The sequence below is a fragment of the Gadus morhua genome, chromosome 23, assembly GCF_902167405.1.
Source record: "Gadus morhua chromosome 23, gadMor3.0, whole genome shotgun sequence".
Classification (NCBI taxonomy): domain Eukaryota; kingdom Metazoa; phylum Chordata; class Actinopteri; order Gadiformes; family Gadidae; genus Gadus; species Gadus morhua.
In genome coordinates this window covers 5,161,952-5,178,908 of record NC_044070.1, presented here as the reverse complement: position 1 = coordinate 5,178,908, position 16,957 = coordinate 5,161,952, and the positions used below count along the sequence as shown (strand labels likewise).

The 16,957-nt window shown below is 53.2% G+C and overlaps 1 protein-coding gene across 11 annotated transcripts in view; it reads right to left on the bottom strand.

Moving 5' to 3' along the window:
• Window positions 1–16,957, bottom strand: part of LOC115537372 (histone-lysine N-methyltransferase 2C) — a 47,279-nt gene that overhangs the window by 9,915 nt on the left and 20,407 nt on the right. For 5 of the 11 annotated variants that reach the window (XM_030349238.1, XM_030349247.1, XM_030349241.1 and 2 more), the window contains 24 exons: window positions 15,270–15,813; window positions 14,286–15,121; window positions 13,649–13,930; window positions 13,157–13,545; window positions 12,887–13,071; window positions 12,294–12,710; window positions 11,683–12,137; window positions 11,084–11,207; window positions 10,601–10,942; window positions 9,987–10,098; window positions 9,768–9,834; window positions 9,604–9,667; window positions 9,070–9,302; window positions 8,213–8,953; window positions 7,896–8,003; window positions 6,892–7,695; window positions 5,389–5,637; window positions 4,348–4,545; window positions 3,896–4,060; window positions 2,746–2,887; window positions 2,058–2,181; window positions 1,411–1,601; window positions 484–596; window positions 185–349 (listed from right to left, as the gene is read on the bottom strand). In XM_030349238.1, coding sequence (XP_030205098.1) covers window positions 185–349; window positions 484–596; window positions 1,411–1,601; window positions 2,058–2,181; window positions 2,746–2,887; window positions 3,896–4,060; window positions 4,348–4,545; window positions 5,389–5,637; window positions 6,892–7,695; window positions 7,896–8,003; window positions 8,213–8,953; window positions 9,070–9,302; window positions 9,604–9,667; window positions 9,768–9,834; window positions 9,987–10,098; window positions 10,601–10,942; window positions 11,084–11,207; window positions 11,683–12,137; window positions 12,294–12,710; window positions 12,887–13,071; window positions 13,157–13,545; window positions 13,649–13,930; window positions 14,286–15,121; window positions 15,270–15,813 — 7,050 coding nt within the window. The remainder of the gene's footprint in view (window positions 1–184; window positions 350–483; window positions 597–1,410; window positions 1,602–2,057; window positions 2,182–2,745; window positions 2,888–3,895; window positions 4,061–4,347; window positions 4,546–5,388; window positions 5,638–6,891; window positions 7,696–7,895; window positions 8,004–8,212; window positions 8,954–9,069; window positions 9,303–9,603; window positions 9,668–9,767; window positions 9,835–9,986; window positions 10,099–10,600; window positions 10,943–11,083; window positions 11,208–11,682; window positions 12,138–12,293; window positions 12,711–12,886; window positions 13,072–13,156; window positions 13,546–13,648; window positions 13,931–14,285; window positions 15,122–15,269; window positions 15,814–16,957) is intronic. The other 6 variants (XM_030349243.1, XM_030349249.1, XM_030349240.1 and 3 more) reach the window with 5 other exon arrangements.

Genomic DNA, 16,957 nt, shown 5'->3' with positions numbered 1-16,957 from the left:
CATAGCTCAGGTTCCCTCTCCTCCCAGACCCATAGCTCAGGTTCCCTCTCCTCCCAGAGCCATAGCTCAGGTTAAGTCTACTCCCAGAGCCATAGCTCAGGTTCCCTCTCCTCCCAGAGCCATAGCTCAGGTTCAGTCTACCTCCCAGAGCCATAGCTCAGGGCTGAGGTGGCTCAGGACCTACGTGTGGCATGGGGACTCTGACGTTGGCCAGCATGGCCAGGGAGCTGCGGTCGGGCCCCACCGGGGGCCTGGCCATGGGCCCCGGGGGCAGCTGGGCCACCTGGTAGCTCGGGGGCACCGGCACACGCAGCAGTTCAGCGATGGCCAACATGAAGCGAGGGATGTTCTGGACACGGGGGAGAAGGAGAGTTTCACGTCGGCTTTTGGAATCACGTTTCAGTTTGGATAGGACTTCAAACAACAAAATAAAAGTCTACTGTGTTGAATATATATTTGGATAGCAGTAGGGTCAGTGGTTACCTGAGCCGCGATGGAGTTCAGCGTTATACCGATGGACACCAGACCAGTGTTTGAACACGAGGGCGGTCCCAACTGGCTTGGCTCAGCCTTGATCTCCTGCTTTATCGCCGAGCCTGGACACACGCACACAATGAAAGGACATTTATTAACTAGAAAACGCATTTCCTGCAGAAAAAGTGCTGCAGTACAAAGTTAGGTTGAAAATATATTTTTATAAAGCCACATAGATTAAGACATAAAGAAACGTTAAATGGCTTAAATCAAGTGAGGGGATTTGAACAAAAGTTCAAAAGTGTAAATGGAGTAAACAATGTAAACATGCACACCATTTAAGAAATGTAAATGGTTGGAAACTAATAAAGTGACTCCTGAATAAAAAGCGCAAAGCATTGCTAAAAATGCAGGAATGTAAAATGAATTGAACTGAAGAATCTGAAAGGTCAAATGTATGGCCCTGCACTGCTGGTGTGTGAGAATAGCCAGCCGGTGCTCGCTATTCTGATCTGGCAACACTGCTGACGACTTCACGCTCCAACGTCAACGTAAATCAATGAGACCAACTGAAAACGAAGCCGGTATGAAACTAAGGGCCAGAGGATGGCTCTAATGTCCTCCCATTGACTCCCATGTTAAAAAAAGATAGTATTTTAAAAGTAGAATATCTTAAAAAGTATAAAATATTTTAAAAAATTGAAAAGATGCGGGCGATTCCAAGCTATCCTGAACATTTTAAAATGTGAATGGAGTCTCTAGGTGGAAAATTGACCTAGAGACTAGAGATAGGTCCCAAAGTTTGTAGAGAATAATAAAGAGGAAAGACAGAATAAAACTTATGAAGAACAATAGTTGAGTGGTGCATGCAGCACTCACCTAATAACTAACACACACACACACACACACACACACGGTCGCTGTCTGAGGACTCGCCTTTCCCCCAGGCGCAGGGCATGATGGGTATTGTAGGCGAGGCGCAGGGAGAAGGCTGCTCCAGCTTGACGTGGGAGAGGTCCGGGTAGCGGCTGACCTCCATGTCCGTCTCGCACTCGGGAGAGGAGGACGGGACGTAGCCCTCGGGACTGTCCCTGTTCTTGTCTCGGCCCGCGCTCAGCTCCTGGACCCTACACACGCACACAGAGCAGACATCAACACCAACACCCTTACAACATGGCTAGCCTGGAGAGACCATCCGCTCTCACAAGTTCACATTCTGATGCTCTTCAGATCGGTCTGGCCTCGGTCCTGTTTAAAGCCATTTACAAAATCCAAAAAAGGACCAATCAGCGATCCGGGAGGGAGTTCCAGTTCAGGATGAACACGGAGTATTCTGCCGTACTAAAACAGAAAGGCAGCGCCTAGGGAAAGTGGAGCAATTTACTGCGCATTTACCAGTTTATATCCAATATTGACTAAATAACTATGTAAAAGCATGAAAGACTTTTCTTGGAGAAGAATATGTTGGTACTTCACATTCAACCAGATTCGGCAAGAGAAAATAGAGTACGAGGCCAGACTCTGAAGCCCAGACTGATATCCATGGTGAAATGCAAACGGGTATATCATGAGGAAGCAGCTACCTGAGCTCCTCCTGGTTGGTGTGGGGGGGCGTCGGCAGGGAGGCGGGCACGTCCACGGTCTTAGAGGCGTGGTTAAGGCTGAGAAGCTCCTCCCCTTTCTGCTTCACCGCTGACAATCCTTTCGCTGGATGGAAAAAGGGCAAAAAATAAAAGGACATTTAAACGTTTTCATTTGAAACAAGTTACTGCAAATATATTAATCTCAATACAAGTTCATACTTCATAGTAATCTCGGATACAGCCTTGCTACCATCTTATAGCAGAACATCTGGGGAGAGACCATATGGGCCTGGAGGATGCAAGGGGAGGTGGTACACCTCGTTTACAGTTTCATTATAGAGGTACTGTACTAAAGAAAACTCATCGTGCTAGTAAGGCTTTCAGAAGCCAATTTTAATACGTGTATTCCTACAGTAGCCAGTCTACACGGTGTTGATCTTAAACCTTCAGACACTTCTGTACAGTTTACTACTGCTGGCCGAGTTTGTGTTCTGCAATTACACCCTTACTTGTCCAGCAACATGATTGGTCAAAAACAAATATGAAGCGAAAGAGAGTGAAACGCCCGGTACACCAAGATCTGAGCTTGTCTGCCATCAGACTATCCGCGAGACTTGATAGTTGGTGTAGTGATGCATCATTGTGGGGTTTGCTACAGCGATGGTGACGGGTCGAGTGTAGCCCTCACCCTCCTGCTCTCTGAGTGCTGCCTTGGTCCTGACCAGCTCGTCGGTGGTGGCGAAGCCGTTGGCCAGCTTGTGGCGAGCCACCGGCGGAGGGGTGGGAGGCAGGGAGGCCGGGGGGGTCGGCGGGTTACTGAGGTTGTTCTGCTGGTGGGGGGGAGGGGAGGAGAGTCACTCAATGCTGTGTGTACTCAAGCTACACATGTATTATTATAGGGCTCGTACAACGGAATACATCATAGGTTGTTTTGTTGGCGATTCTCCACCATTTTCCACTCAAGAGAGTTCTGCTAGCGTTACCTTTATCAACGTAAATATAACCTAACCAGAGCTAATGAAAACCATGCATCAACACGTGCATGAGAAATATAGGAATGACTTCCCATAATTACAAATCCTTTCACGATCAATATCTGAACAGTAATCGAACAGGTCAGTCCCCCCCCATCATGGTACAAGTCTACAGAGCGGTCATTGAGAGTGTGCCAACATCCTCTCTCACGGTCTGGTTTGCCTCTGCGTCAGCCCGCGCAAAGGCCAGGCTACAAAGAGTCGCCAGGGCAGCAGAGCGGATCATTGGCTGCCCCCCGCCCCCCCGACTCCTCTCATCCTGCCAATAGTCTGTTTAATCTTCTCCCCTCTGGGCAGCGGCACAGAGCTATTATGTCCAAAACATCACGCCACCTCCACCGTTTTTTCCCCCAAGCAATAGCCCTCCTAAATAACTATTAAACTTGGACTTGCTCATAATGGTACTGTTTGTCCTTGTATTGTGTTTTCGTCTTTCTGTTTTACTGTGTGTTGCCTGCAAGGAGAAGACCAAAACAAATTCCTAGTATCTGTATACATGGCTAAATAAAGTTGAAGTTGAACAATTAACAAAAGATCATTGCTACAAACACAGTAAATAACATTCCAAAGCTCTGATGCTTCAATAAAAGAAGCGGCCATCGTGATGTTACATTACGGTGTACAAGCTCAGTGAACGCAGTGGGAGACACATATCCTAGGGATAAGATTAGAATGAGTAGCATTCATATTATCCATGCGCACAAATGCGCATTTAAGGAGCGACATGATCCGCAGTAGTATCAGAACAGCAGCAGCAGTAGCAGCGTTGTCCAGCCCATAATAATGGCATCCCAGCGACGGTACCTTGTAGATGAGCTGAGAGTAGTAGTCCGTCACCCCGTCCAGGGACGCGCTGCCGAAGGAGCCCGTGAGCCGGCTGTCCCGGTCCAGGTTGGAGCTGCCGAACGGGGGGAACAGAGACACGTTCACCCCCATCACCGGCTCCATCAGAGGGAGGAGGGAGAGCTGCTGTAGCCACAGGCACAAAGAGACAGAGATCACACACCACATTATCAACAGCACTCCAACAAAGCTTTGTACCTACAGCTGTTAGACCGCAAACAGGCTTCTACAACCAAATGGCTTTTAGCAAGTGTTGGATTTGTGGAGCATTGATTCGAAATGGTTGCAAGGCTATTATTACTGTTGTTGAAAAATAGTGTGCCCCTATGGAACGCCAATTGACCAATCAGAACCACTTACGAAAAACATTGCAAAACATTCTCTATAGATATGCCACAGACAGCCGTATCTACCTGTTTGACTTGAGTCATCAGTGTGTCCGTGTTCGAGGAGTATAGCACGCCCTCCTCTTCCTCCTTCTTCCTCCTCTTCTTCAGGGGAACCTTCTCCTTCTCCATCTTGCCCGGCCTCTTACAGCGCTGCTGTTGCTGCTGCTGCTGCTTTCTCTTCAGGCTCTCCATCAGCTCAGCGGTGCCACCGCCCTCCAGCACCTGGGACACACGCGCAGCACCATTTGTAGTGAGAACCTTTATTAATAGAAGAGACCCATCATCCATGACGCATCAATGCTGGTGGTAGTCTCAGAGCCGCCCTTCCAATGCAAACGTCAGAGACACAGCGTGGATTCACTTTGGGAACAACGGCGTGCTTCTTAGGAAGAGGTGTTGATTGACAAGCAAAGAGTGACCCATCACAGGCCATACTGCGGGAACACTACTTCCATAGGAACAGAGCCTTGGTAAGACAAACATGATTTAAAAAGTGTTTCACAATATTCATCAGCGGAAAGGAATAAGCCGATTGATTCATTATTACAATAAAACCTGACACGTCTGTCACACCGGAGCTACGCCTGCATTTCTGGGAGTGACAAGGTTGATAGCCAATGAGAATTGGCAAGACAACAACAAGACGCTGCCTCCTTTAACTGGCTCAGTGCATCAGACATTAAGGACCGGTCACATGGTGACGTAGCGCTCAGTGTATCAGACATTAAGGACCGATCATATGGTGACGTAGCGCTCAGTGTATCAGACATTAAGGACCGGTCACATGGTGACGTTTGACAGAGTGCTCTATGCTTGTGATCTCAATGACTTTGCAAGGCAATCGCCACCTATTAAATCGAGGGTAGGCAATTTATTGTAGAAGCAGTCCAGAGACCATGGTAAAAAAACGACATTAAGGCCCAATCCCATTTCTACCCCTCTCCCCTTCCCCTTACCCCTCCCCCTTGTTTTGAAGGGGTAAGGGTATGGGGGAGGGGGAAGGGGTAGGGGGTAAGGGGTAGAAATGGGATTGGGCCCAAGAGTCCTGCTATCTGCCCCCCTTACCAGGCTGTTATGTGACCCAGGCCCGGCTGGGCCCTCCTCTTCCTCAGACCGCAGGCTGTCATTGGACAGCTGGCGGCATGTGGGCGGGGCCTGGGCGGCAGCCGAGGCCTTGTCCTTCAGGAGGTGTCTCAGAAGCTCCTTCCCTGCGTCGCCGGCCGCCCCTCCGTGTAGAGGAGAGGAGGTCATCTGTCCTCCGTTCTCTCTCTTCAGCACGCCTCCTCCACATACTGCGCCTTCCACGTGTTCCTCCTGGAGAAGAGGACAGAGGTTACGTCCTCCAAGATACGTTTACGCACCCACCTGCCACGTCATAGCTTGGCTATAAGTAATACGCAAACACATGTTTACACTACCAGACATTATTTTGTAAGCAAAGTAAAAGTAACGTAATAATGAAATAAAGAACATTCTAATAACGACTCAACAGGGTTCTGGACACATAGTAGGGATGGGCGTGAGGAATCGATTACTCGAGTTTCCTTGTTACAAATGAACTCGGTTGGTGGACAGGCAAACTCGAGTTTGCATAGACACACAAACAAAGTTTTCTGAACCAAATGTATACATTTTCTGTCGGCGCCACTAACGCATGACGTGGGCACAAAGAAAATTAAATGCATCCATTTCCATGGCGCTTTCCGTGCCGTGTGCAGGCACGCCAGGATTCAAAAAGTTAAGAGATGGCGGTTAAAGCAAACCGCAGCGAAGAATTGAAATACTTTAAAGAAATAGGAGATCATAAGGTGAAATGTAAAATATGCCAAGCGAAATCGAGCTACCAGAAAGTACTATGCGGCAACATATGCTCCTGAAACACAACGGTGAGTTCGGGAAAGCAGACCCGCAGCAACGGTGAAAGTGAAAGTGTGTCGGCTATTTTCACCGCCGCAAGACGCAGCTGTAATCCCGGGCATGTAGAGAAGATCACAACGCTGAGCATTTCCATAGTGCATTTGCTGCCGTTTTATTTGCAGCTTTAAATTATTTGCAATGGTTAGGCTACTTGTTTCGTTTTTTTTTAAACTGTAACAGGCCTTGGTTCGACGTGATTTAAATTGCGAGACGCATATTTATTTTTGTAAGGAAAATGTGTTTTGCGCGTTTCTGATAACTACTCTGATAACTCTGACTGTTTTGATGGAGAATAAGCATTACATGTTTGGTTGGTAATATTGCCGTTCATCATCAGGCCTATTCCTGCTGCAGATGCGTTGCATTCTAAAAATAGATTTGATTTAACGAGTACTCGATTGATCCTCGAGGAATTCCTTCGATCACTCGAGTTTGGAATTTACTACTCGTGCCCATCCCTAACACATAGTGTTTGATCATTAGAGACACACGGAGATGGCAGGTCATGAATGTTGCTCAAATGACTTCACTGCCAAATGTAAAGTTATGTGGCCCTCCAGGGGTCTTTCAGTACAGCCTCCGTTAACAGTCCCATATATGTTGTGTCACCCAGGACGATAAAGGGAGTGTGAGCGGGGACAGCGTCCTCACCTTGACTGCCAGAGCGGCTCCGGCCAGCTGCCTCTCCAGCTCCGTGGAGGAGGCCAGGCCAGAGCTCTGGTGCATGAAGAAATCGGCCTGCTCCATGTTGCCCCGGGTCGGGGTGGAGCAGGAGGTGTCCGAGACGGCCGGGGTGGTGGGAGCGGTGACGTCGTCGGAGTAGGACGACAGCGGGGTCCTGGCCCCGGTGGCGTCATCTCCGTCCCTCTTCCTGTTCCTCTTCTTCTTCTGTTTCTCCTCCGGGAGGATGTCAGAGTAGAGCTGCATGAGGGAGGCGGAGGCCTCCTGGCTGAAGGGGTGGCGATGGAGATCGGGCTGGGGCCCGGCCATCCCTGCTCCTCCTAGCCCAGGCGGACGCACCTGTCCTTGGGCCGCGGGGCCGGCGGGGCCAGGGTGTCTGGGTCGGGTCTGGAGGAGGGGTCTCGTCATGTCTGTGTTTCCATGGCCGACTTGGGGCCGGAGTGGCATCGGGCTCTGGCCTGGGGGCGCGCCGTAGCCCTGCTGGAGGGGGACCTCCTGCTGCTGGGGGGCCGCGGAGCCCGGAGGGGACTGAAGGAAGTCCTGCGGTAGCTCCGAGCTGAAGAAGGGCATCTGGGAGAGGCTCTCCCCACCGGGGGGAACCCCTGGGCCAGCTTGACCACCAACTCCAGACGCAGGCCCGGGAGGAGGCCCGTGGCGAACCACAGAGCTCAGTGAGGGGCCGGGCCCCATAGTGGCCCCGGGCCCCATAGTGGCCCCAAGCAGGCTCTGCTGCTCCAGCACCAGTCTCTGCTGCATGGCCCGATGACGCTCCACCTGGGGACAAATGAGGCCAGTTAACACCTCTGCCTATTGGCACCAGTAGTAGACGACAGAAGTACATGGACATATGTCTGACAGCACAGATACCCACTCCACACACACATATACTGAACACTATAGAGAGAATAACTATGTATATATATATAAATATATTTATATATACAAATATAACTATATGTGCAGAGTAACTGCACCTCTTGCATGAGCTGGACCCTCTGTCTCTCCTGCTGTTCTCGGAGTCTCTCTCTCCTCTCTCTCTCCTGGAAACCTTCACTGAACGGGTTGTTGTCGTCAAAGTTTACCTGGAGGAGACGGTAGTGAGAAGTTACCTCTCCAAAGAGCTGCTCCGTACTAACACGAGAGGGGGCCTCGGGGCGTGACTAACGGATACACTGTGGTACCGAGGTACTGGAGGAAGACCAGGTAACTAACCAGGGACACGGCCTGACCACCCTCCCCCATAGGGCTCCCCCCCTGACTGTCTGACCTGTTGGGGGAATCACGCAGTTACCTGTCGGGCTGCGGCTCCGTTTGGACCCGCCGCTCCAGGGGATCCTCCGGCAGCCTGGGGGGCTTGGGGTGATGCTGGGGGAAAGCTCGCCCCAGATGGAGTCCCCATGCCGGGGGTCATGCCCTGGGCCGGCGGGCCATGTGGCTGGGGGGCGTTGGCCACCGCTGGAGGCATCTGGCCGGGCATCCTTTGGCCGATGGGTACGCATGGCCGCACGGCTGCGGCGTTCCAAGCCGCAGGTGGGCTTTGCATTGTCGGTCGTTGGGTGGGTGTCCCCTGGTGGGCCTGCATGGGCATCAAGGGCTGGCCCAGGATGGGCTGGCCAACAGTGGGCGCCGCAGGTGGAATCATAGCAGGCTGCTGCTGCTGTTGTAGCTGCAGCTGCTGCTGTTGATGTTGTTGTTGTTGTTGTTGCTGCTGCTGCTGCAGTTGTTGTTGCTGCTGCTGAAGTTGATGCTGTTGTTGCTGCTGCTGTTGTTGCTGCTGCAATTGTTGATGCTGCTGCTGCTGCAATTGTTGTTGCTGCAATTGTTGCTGCTGTTGCTGCTGCAGTTGTTGCTGTTGCTGATGCTGTTGCTGATGCTGCTGCAGTTGCTGCTGCTGTTGCTGCTGCAATTGCTGCTGCTGTTGTTGATGCTGCTGCTGCTGTTGCTGTTGATGCTGCTGTAACACTCTTTGTTGCTGCTGTTTGGTTTTGTATTCGTCGATCAACTCGGCGTGATCTTTCTGCTGCTTTCGGATCTGCGCGGGAGAAAGAGAGGGGAGTAGAGGGTGAGTTTGGGTGTTCGGTCTTTGGGTTCCTCTAGCGACGTAGTCAGGGGTGGTGTTTGGCTGTGCTGCCCCAGGCGCGCGGTTACCTGCTCCAGCTGTTTCTGCACCGCCGCCTGCTGCTGGGTGATGCCTCGGAGCTGGGTGAGCTCGTCCTCGGTGACGGGCCGGCCGGCCTTCTTGGCGCTGCGCTGCTTGGCGGACATGGCCCTCTTGGCCTTGCGGTGGCCGGCGATCTGCTGCTCCAGGTAGCCCTGCTGCATCTGCAGGAGGTGCTGGGTCTCCTCCAGCCACTCCTCGTACTGCCGGCGCTCTGCCTCGTCTGCGCGCGCGCGCACACACACACACACACACACACACACACACACAGGGGATCTTTAGTTTCTCGTCACAGCTCTTCCGTTGTCGTGTCTTCGTCATGCTTAAGGAACAGAATGTGGATTCAGGGATGAGAGCCCCTCATTAGAGTCTACAAAAGCATTTGAGAGTTTAAAAGTGTGGACATGCATTGTTTGCAATACAATTCTGACAGATTGATCGCCATTCTGTCTGTGTAACCAAGTGTGGCTCAATGGCGTCTGGGCGGACTAACCAAACTCAAGGGAGAATGACGCGATACTTACTGACAAACCCAGGGGCGAAACTGGGAGGCGTAGGCCGGGCCAACTGAGGCGTGAGTTTACCATCCTGACAACGGAGAAGGAAACGACACAGGATGTTACCCGGATGCTATGTAGGGAGGACGTCACCTGGTGGACGAGGAATGGGCTAGGGGGACCTGACTCACCTGTCCCAATATCTGTGGAGGTTGAGACGGCCGTGCAGGCGGCTGGGACCCCGGGTCCTGTTGGAATCTGGGATGGAGTGCATTCAGGTACATTTAATGAAAGAAGATACCATAGTCTGATGGCCGTAACTTGAGTTGACCTTTCCCATATTATTTCATGTTCTTCTGCAACAACGCAAGCCATTATCTTTATTCAGAAATAATCTTCAACTGTAGTACCTGTTGATGGCCATGGGGTTGAGGCCCAGACTGCTCTGACTCATGACCTTGTTGATACCCTGCAGAGCCACCATCTTAGCCTTCATGATGGGGTCTGAGATGGAGTCAAATTCTGGAATATAAAGACACACAAACGCATACAGACGCACAAACATGACCCACATGCACATTAACAAACACATACATGCAAGTTCTTACAAACCCACATTGACCTCAGCATACAGGAACATGCATATGCTACGGTGACTAGGTGAAATGACTAGGTGAAATGACTAGGTGAGGCAGTGCAAGTTTGTGCTCCGTCTGTCTACAAAGGCTTCTCTATTGATTGGGGGAAGTGAATTGTGATTTGTCTTGTGAGGGGTTTTTGTGCTTCTAATAACGCAGATATTTAAAGCAGCTTTAAGTGATTTGTGAACACTTGGGGGGGGGGGGGGGGGGGGGGGGGGGTGGGGGCAGACATAACCAAAAGGATCTATAAACAATAAAAACAAATATACCCTAATAACCTCCAACTACAAGGACTACAACCACTCGTCTAACTCCACGACGCCGTGCCCGACAAGGGGATCTACCGCTTAAAGCCGAGTCCTTGTGCCATTCCTGATGCTCACCCAGGCTAGGCGGCAGTGTTTCACAGGTGGGCCTCTGGCGGATCATAGTCTGCATCTGTCTCTGCTGCTGCTGCTCGTGTCTCTCCTGGTCCAGCAGGTCCTGCAGGAGCAGAGGCTGCTCCCCCAGGAGGAGGGGCCTGTGGCCCTGGGACAGGGGGGGCGGGCCCTGGGACAGGGGGCCCTGCTGCTGAGCACTGAACAGGGCCTGATTTGGAACCTGGGGCTGGGGTTGTGGCGGCATCCCCGCCTGAGGAGGCAGGGTCTGAGGAGGGAGCAGTAGGTGGGGGGGAGCGGGGTGGGGCATAAAGCCCCTCTGCTGCTGCTGGTAGACAGATGGTTGTCCTGGAGACAGGAGAAAGAGTTTTTTTTTTGTTTTTTGATGATTTGATGTTTGTTTGTTTGTCGTTTCATGAAGATGCGTTCCTTTCCCCTCCTTCCCCAGTTGTTTGGACGGGTCTCCTACTTTGAGCTGCTGCGACCTACCTGCTGGCGCGGGGGGGATTCCGTAAGGAACGGGGATCCCGGACCCTGCATGTTCCTGGCCTTGGACACCAGGTCCACCCCCTAGTACGGCTCCGGTCTGCTGAGAACCAGGCCCTTCCAACTTCTGGAAGACCAAAGAAATAAAATAAAAAGTGACGATAACAAAACAGATCAACATAAATGATTGATTCTCACGCATCTTTTGAGCTGAAATGAAAAATATTAAGCTGTTCACTAGGTTCCACGGGAATAGATGCAGTGATGGCAGTAAGTGTCAGTTAAGTCACCATCCATCACCAAAATAGGTAACACTGATGAAAGCCCTTGCATTTGAGGCATTATGATGTTACACACTGGGTGTTGGGAGCGACAGTGGTTACATCTCTGGGGTAATTTTGCTTATCGCCAATGGTGTCGCCAAAGAGAACAAAACTTATTTTGTTTCCTCTTTCGAAGAACCTTCAAGTGCATCACTGTAACATGAACCAAATGAAGCAAATATTGAATGAGACTCCTGACATTTAGAACAAGGACGAAAGCGTTTCGTCATAAAGATGTAATGCTCGTAGATGGACAGCTGTGCTTGAGAGGGAAGCTACCTTGCAGTGGGCCATGGAGGAGCCAGGCTGAGAGGAGCCCTGGTACAGGCCTGCAGGCTCACTGCCCTGGGCTCTGCTGGACGTCATGGCAGCGAGGGGGTTGTGGAGGGACAGGCAGTCCCTGCCGCTCTCCATCTTGATGTTGTCCTGCCGCGTGTTGGTCACCTGGAGCTCGGAGACCTCCTGTTTGACCTGGCCCGGGCTGTAGCCCTGGACCTCTGGCTGCCTGGAGACCCCCGCCCCGTCGTCCTCCGCGACCTCCTCGTTCTTCCCCTTGAGCGCCCTGCTGTGGGTCTCCTCCGCGGGGTCGCTCAGGTCCAGGTCCTCGTTGAACATGTCCTTCTTGTCCTCCAGGTTCAGCTCCGGGTCGGCGTAGGCGATGAGGTCAAACTTCCCGGAGAGCAGGAAGTCGTCCAGGTGGAGGTCGTTGGGCCCCAGATCCAGCTCCTCTTTTCCTGGGGTCGGTGAACAGATGGCAATGTGAACAATCTGTATTTGATCATATCCTTCATCCCCAGCCATTCAACAGGGATGATAGAAATAATATAACCCAGTCGGAGTTCCCCAGAATCAAACGCGGACACATATGGCCAACAGGGACGACTTCCTACCGTCCTCTGGGTCTAGGTTCAGGTTGAGGTCCACCAGGTCTTTGACCTCCACGTCTTCCAAGTCCTTCACCGCCGAGTCCTCTCCCTCTAGGTGCTCCTCCATCCCGTCACCGCCCGGCAGCCCCGTGTCGCCGCCCTGAGACATGTTGCCGTGGTGACCGAGCGGGGGCTGATGCTGGTGCTGGTGGGCCACAAGGCCCTGGTGTTGGTACAGCAGGTCCATGCCAGACATTGCCGCCTGGACACCCTGCTGGCTGTGGGGGTTCTGCTGTTGCTGCTCCATGGGGCCGCCCATCGGGTAGGGCAGCCTGACACGGCTGTCTGGAGCCCGGTGCCTCAGCTCGATGAAGGGCTGGCCCATGATGCTGTGCTGCTGCAGAGGCAGGGCGTGGGACAGGAAGGGCTGGGGAACCCCTGCTGGGTGGAGCAGGTCAAGGACACGCGTTATTATCATGACGGACTGCAGAAATCCCACACACTGGAAAGACATTTTTAAATCTAAACCCTTCCTCAAAATGTCACTATTGCGTTGATCGCATTCCTCAGCTTGAGTTCTAATTAAACCAATCGGCTCTGAAGCATCGTCTACCCACCGGTCATCATCAGGGGCCGCGGCTGGTTTGCCGGTGCGGTGATGGGTCGGATGCCGGAGAAGTCTCCGGGCATGGGTCGTCTGATCTGCCCCGGCAGGCCTTCAGGGGGGATCTGAGCAGCGCCGGGCAGCGTCTGCTGGGCGGCGCGCAGAAAGGGCTCCCCTTGAACCCCTGGGAAGCCAAATCTGTGGGAAGAGTCGGCCCATGAGATACCTGTCCAGCTTCCTAGTAATAGAGACATTTGATTGTCGCCGCGTTGCCTGTGCTCACCTCATGTTCTGGGGCCGGAGCCCCATGTTAGCCATGTTGGGCATGTTGGCAGTGGCACCCATCCTAACAGGCTGCCGAAGGTAGGGGCCCTCGTTAGTGGGGAAGGGCCCGGGGGCCCTGATGGCCTGGGGTCCGGCCCGGCCCGTACCGGGGTAGGGGGGAGGAGGGCGGCCGAACAGGTCCGGCTGCATCGCCGCCAGCACCGACTGGTCCTCTTGGGACCAGTGGCGAGGGGTGGTCTGACCAGGTCCGGTGGGACCTTGGGGGGAGGCGGGGGGAGCAGCGGGGGGCCTGGCGGGTCCCGAGGCCTGTTCCTGAAGCCCCTTCTCCTGCCGGAGGGCCGTCTTCTGCTGCTGCTGCCTCAGGATTAGCTGGCGAAGCCTCTGGCGCTGCGAACAAGAACCAATAATTGAAAAACGGAGAATAGAACACAGATTGAACAGAAAAGAATCCAGAGGGAGGTTAGTGAACGGTTTTCATTCCGTTTTTTACCTGTCTTAGTTTCTCCTCGGAGTCACCTAGCTGAGGAACTATGCTGATTGGTCCCTCCAAGGGTTTCCCGCCCAGCGACGCCATCTCATTGGCGCCCGTCTTTTCCATCTGTGAAGGCCCCGATGCCATGTGGCCTTGCTCGAAGGGGTCGTGCCCTGGCGTCCGGCGGGACATGGTGGAGAACCCGCCGTCGTCCGACATCCCTGGGTGCTTGGGTGTCTGAGAGCCCGGGGCTCTGGGGAACAAGTCCTGCTGCTGAAGCCTCCCGGGCGACTGCTGCAGCTAGAGGAGCGGGCACAGGGAGAGTATTGATATTTTATTGTTTTCTTTTATTATTGGCTTTTCTTGGGCCTTTATGGACAATACAGTGAAAAGGTGAGGGGGTTGAGGAAGAGAGGAAATGTAGGACCGCAGGTGGGAATCAAACCTTTGTCTCTACAACATGGAAGTGCCGACGTGGATAGAACTAGCCTGTCGCGCGACCACGCTTCCCCAGATATCTTATGTTATATAATACGTAGACCCTAACACTAACTAAGCATCAAAATACGCCACAACTTCAGTTAGCTCAGTCATTCAATGGTCAGATGTTGCGTCTTACAACACACTCTCTGAATCTGTACGACGTGGTTCCTACCTGTTGGTGGCCATGAGGGAAGGCGCCGGCGTCCCCCGGGTGGCTCTGAGACATCGGGGACATCACCGAGCCCCCGGGCGTCCCGGGGGCCATCTGTGGCCGCGGGGTGGAGGGCTGCTGGCCGTAGGGGTCGGGAGAGGGTCGGCTCCCGCCCGCGCCCTGGCCGAACGGGTCGGCGCTCCTCTGGCTGCCGGGGGACCGCGGGTAGCTGCGGGGCGTCCCCGGCATGGAGCCGTACGGGTCCAGGGCCGGCTGGGAGGGGGACTGCCTGCGACCGGCCGCCTGCTGGCCGAACTGGTCCAGCCTCAGCCCGGCCGGGTTGGCCAGGTAGGACGCGTCCGAGTGGGGTCGGGGCGTGCCGGGGGCGTTTGAGTAGGGGTCCGGGGAGGCTGCGGAGCTCAGGGCGGACTGCTGAGCGAAGGGCTCCGGGACCTGGCTGTAGTCCGGCCGGGGGGTCCCTGGGGCCTGGGAGTAAGGGCTGCGGTGAGGGGAGCCCAGGCCCGACAGGGGGCTGGAGGGGAACATGGGGTCCTGGGGCGAGGCAAAGCCCAGCTCGGTGGGTCTCTGAGGGGGGAGGGAGGAGCGGTCGAACGAGTCCCTCCGGCCTACGCCCATGCCTCCGCCTACAGACACCCCGTAGGCCTCCTGCTGCGTCTGGTGGTGGGGGGGCATTGGGGTCTTGAACAGCCCCCCCGGGCCCATCTCAGCCATGCGGTTGCTGTTGCTGCTGTTGTGCGGCGCCCGCTGATAGGTCTGCCTCCCGGAGAGGTCTGGGTTGGAGCCGGACGCCGGGCTCATCATCCTGCCCTGCTGCAGCTCAGGGTTCCTGGGGGAACCTGGGAGAGGGGTGGGGAGAGAAGCAGAGTTCAGACCCCTGGAGCTCAGATAACGATAGGTCATTTGGTCGACATCAGACACATCAATCTCGCATTCCCTTTTAATATCTGGAGCTACGGTTGTAGGGCTGTTTAAACCACCATGCACCTTGCTGAGGCCCCATGGTCTTGGCGTCCGGGGAGGGACAGCCGAAGGAGTCGTGGGCCGGCGAGGCGCCCAGGGAGTTCGGCCGCTGGTGCTGGGCCGTCTGCGGACCCCCTTGCTGGGCGGAGGCGGGGCGCGGCGTGCCCACCACCTTGGCGTACGGGTCCCAGGGGGAGGAGGGCCGCGAGGAAGGGGAGAACATCTGGGGGGAGGCGGGGTGAGGGGAGGACGGGTGGCTCTGGGAGAGCCCCGTGGGGGGCGGGGCCTGCGGCCGGAGGAAGACGTCGTCGGCCAGCGCCGGGCCCTGGCTGCCCTGGAGGTGCGGCGTCCGGATCTCCTTGAAGCCCATGTGCTGGAGGGGCGACTGCTGAGGGCTCATCATGGGGCTCCGGCTGCCGGCCTCTGGAGACACCCCGCGGCTGAGGGGCTGGCCGCCCAGGAGCTGTTGCTGTTGCTGCCGCTGCTGTTGAAGCTGCTCGTTCTTGACTTGTTCCAGTTTTTGGGTGGCTTCGATCTTGGCCTGCTGTTTGCTCTGCTGGCGCATTTGCTAAGAGGGCAAATGAGAAAGAGAAAAAAAAAGACAAAAGAAAGAGAGCGGAAGAGACATTTAGGGGTGAAGAGGCAGAGAGGGTAGGAGAGACATAAGATGGACAGGAGAAAGAGAAACATTGAGAGAGATGGGGAGGGGTCATCAAAAATGAAAAGGAAAAATAAAACAGACCAGAAAGGGTAGACAAGATAGAATGTAAGAATGTCATATCAGATTAGTAGTTCCTCTTCAGTGGTAAAGTCAGTTTCAATACAGGATGATATGGTAGCTAATAATGCTCTCTCTCCCTCTCTCGCTCTCTCTCTGTGTAATGAGTGGTGGAACTAGGACATGCAGGGGAAAGTAGACACACATCACAACAAAAGCACTTTCCGAAACCGGAGAAAGGCCTTTCTTTAAATAATTCTTCCGGACACGGAAAACGTTAAACTAAGTTTCTGTTCAAATTGTATACAGTGCATGCTCACTGGTTTTCCACTATCTCACTTTCTTTCTCTCTCTCCCCATCTACCCCTAAAAGCTAGCAAGCTTAGAACCGTTAGCTTCCAGTCAATGTATCTCAATTAGCCACATGCTACTTGTAGTCACAAGCTAGCTATTCACTAGAATCAAACCAGCAGAGTGGTGCAAGACAGCACCATCTCCAGTAAAAACACATTTTACTGTAATTGGCGTTTTTGATTAGCTCAAATTAGGACCAAGTGACCTAAAGTCTCATGCATGATGATGACATGATGACATCACTTGGTACAATTTTGAACCATTCAGAAACATCGATCAAAATAAATGTATTTTGATTTTAGTGTTTGCCTACTTACTTATTTACAAATCTAAATGTAGGAGTATAGTCGTAGGAATATAATCAAAACATTGTGCCAATTGGCTGGTTTAAACATGCTAACATCCAGAGTGTTGCGAGTTTAGTTTGAACACAGAATATATCAGCTTGTTGACAAGCTGGGGCCATGGGCGCCAGATCTGGGCTTAATACCACCTCAACATGGGAGAACATTGTGGAAATCCAGGTTTCCTTCATTTATATCTTACAACTAGCATTGGAGAAGTCAGAGGATATGTTGTGGAGTTATCCATGCCATGTCGAATAGTTTATTTAATTCAATATAGAAAAGTATTTTAGCCC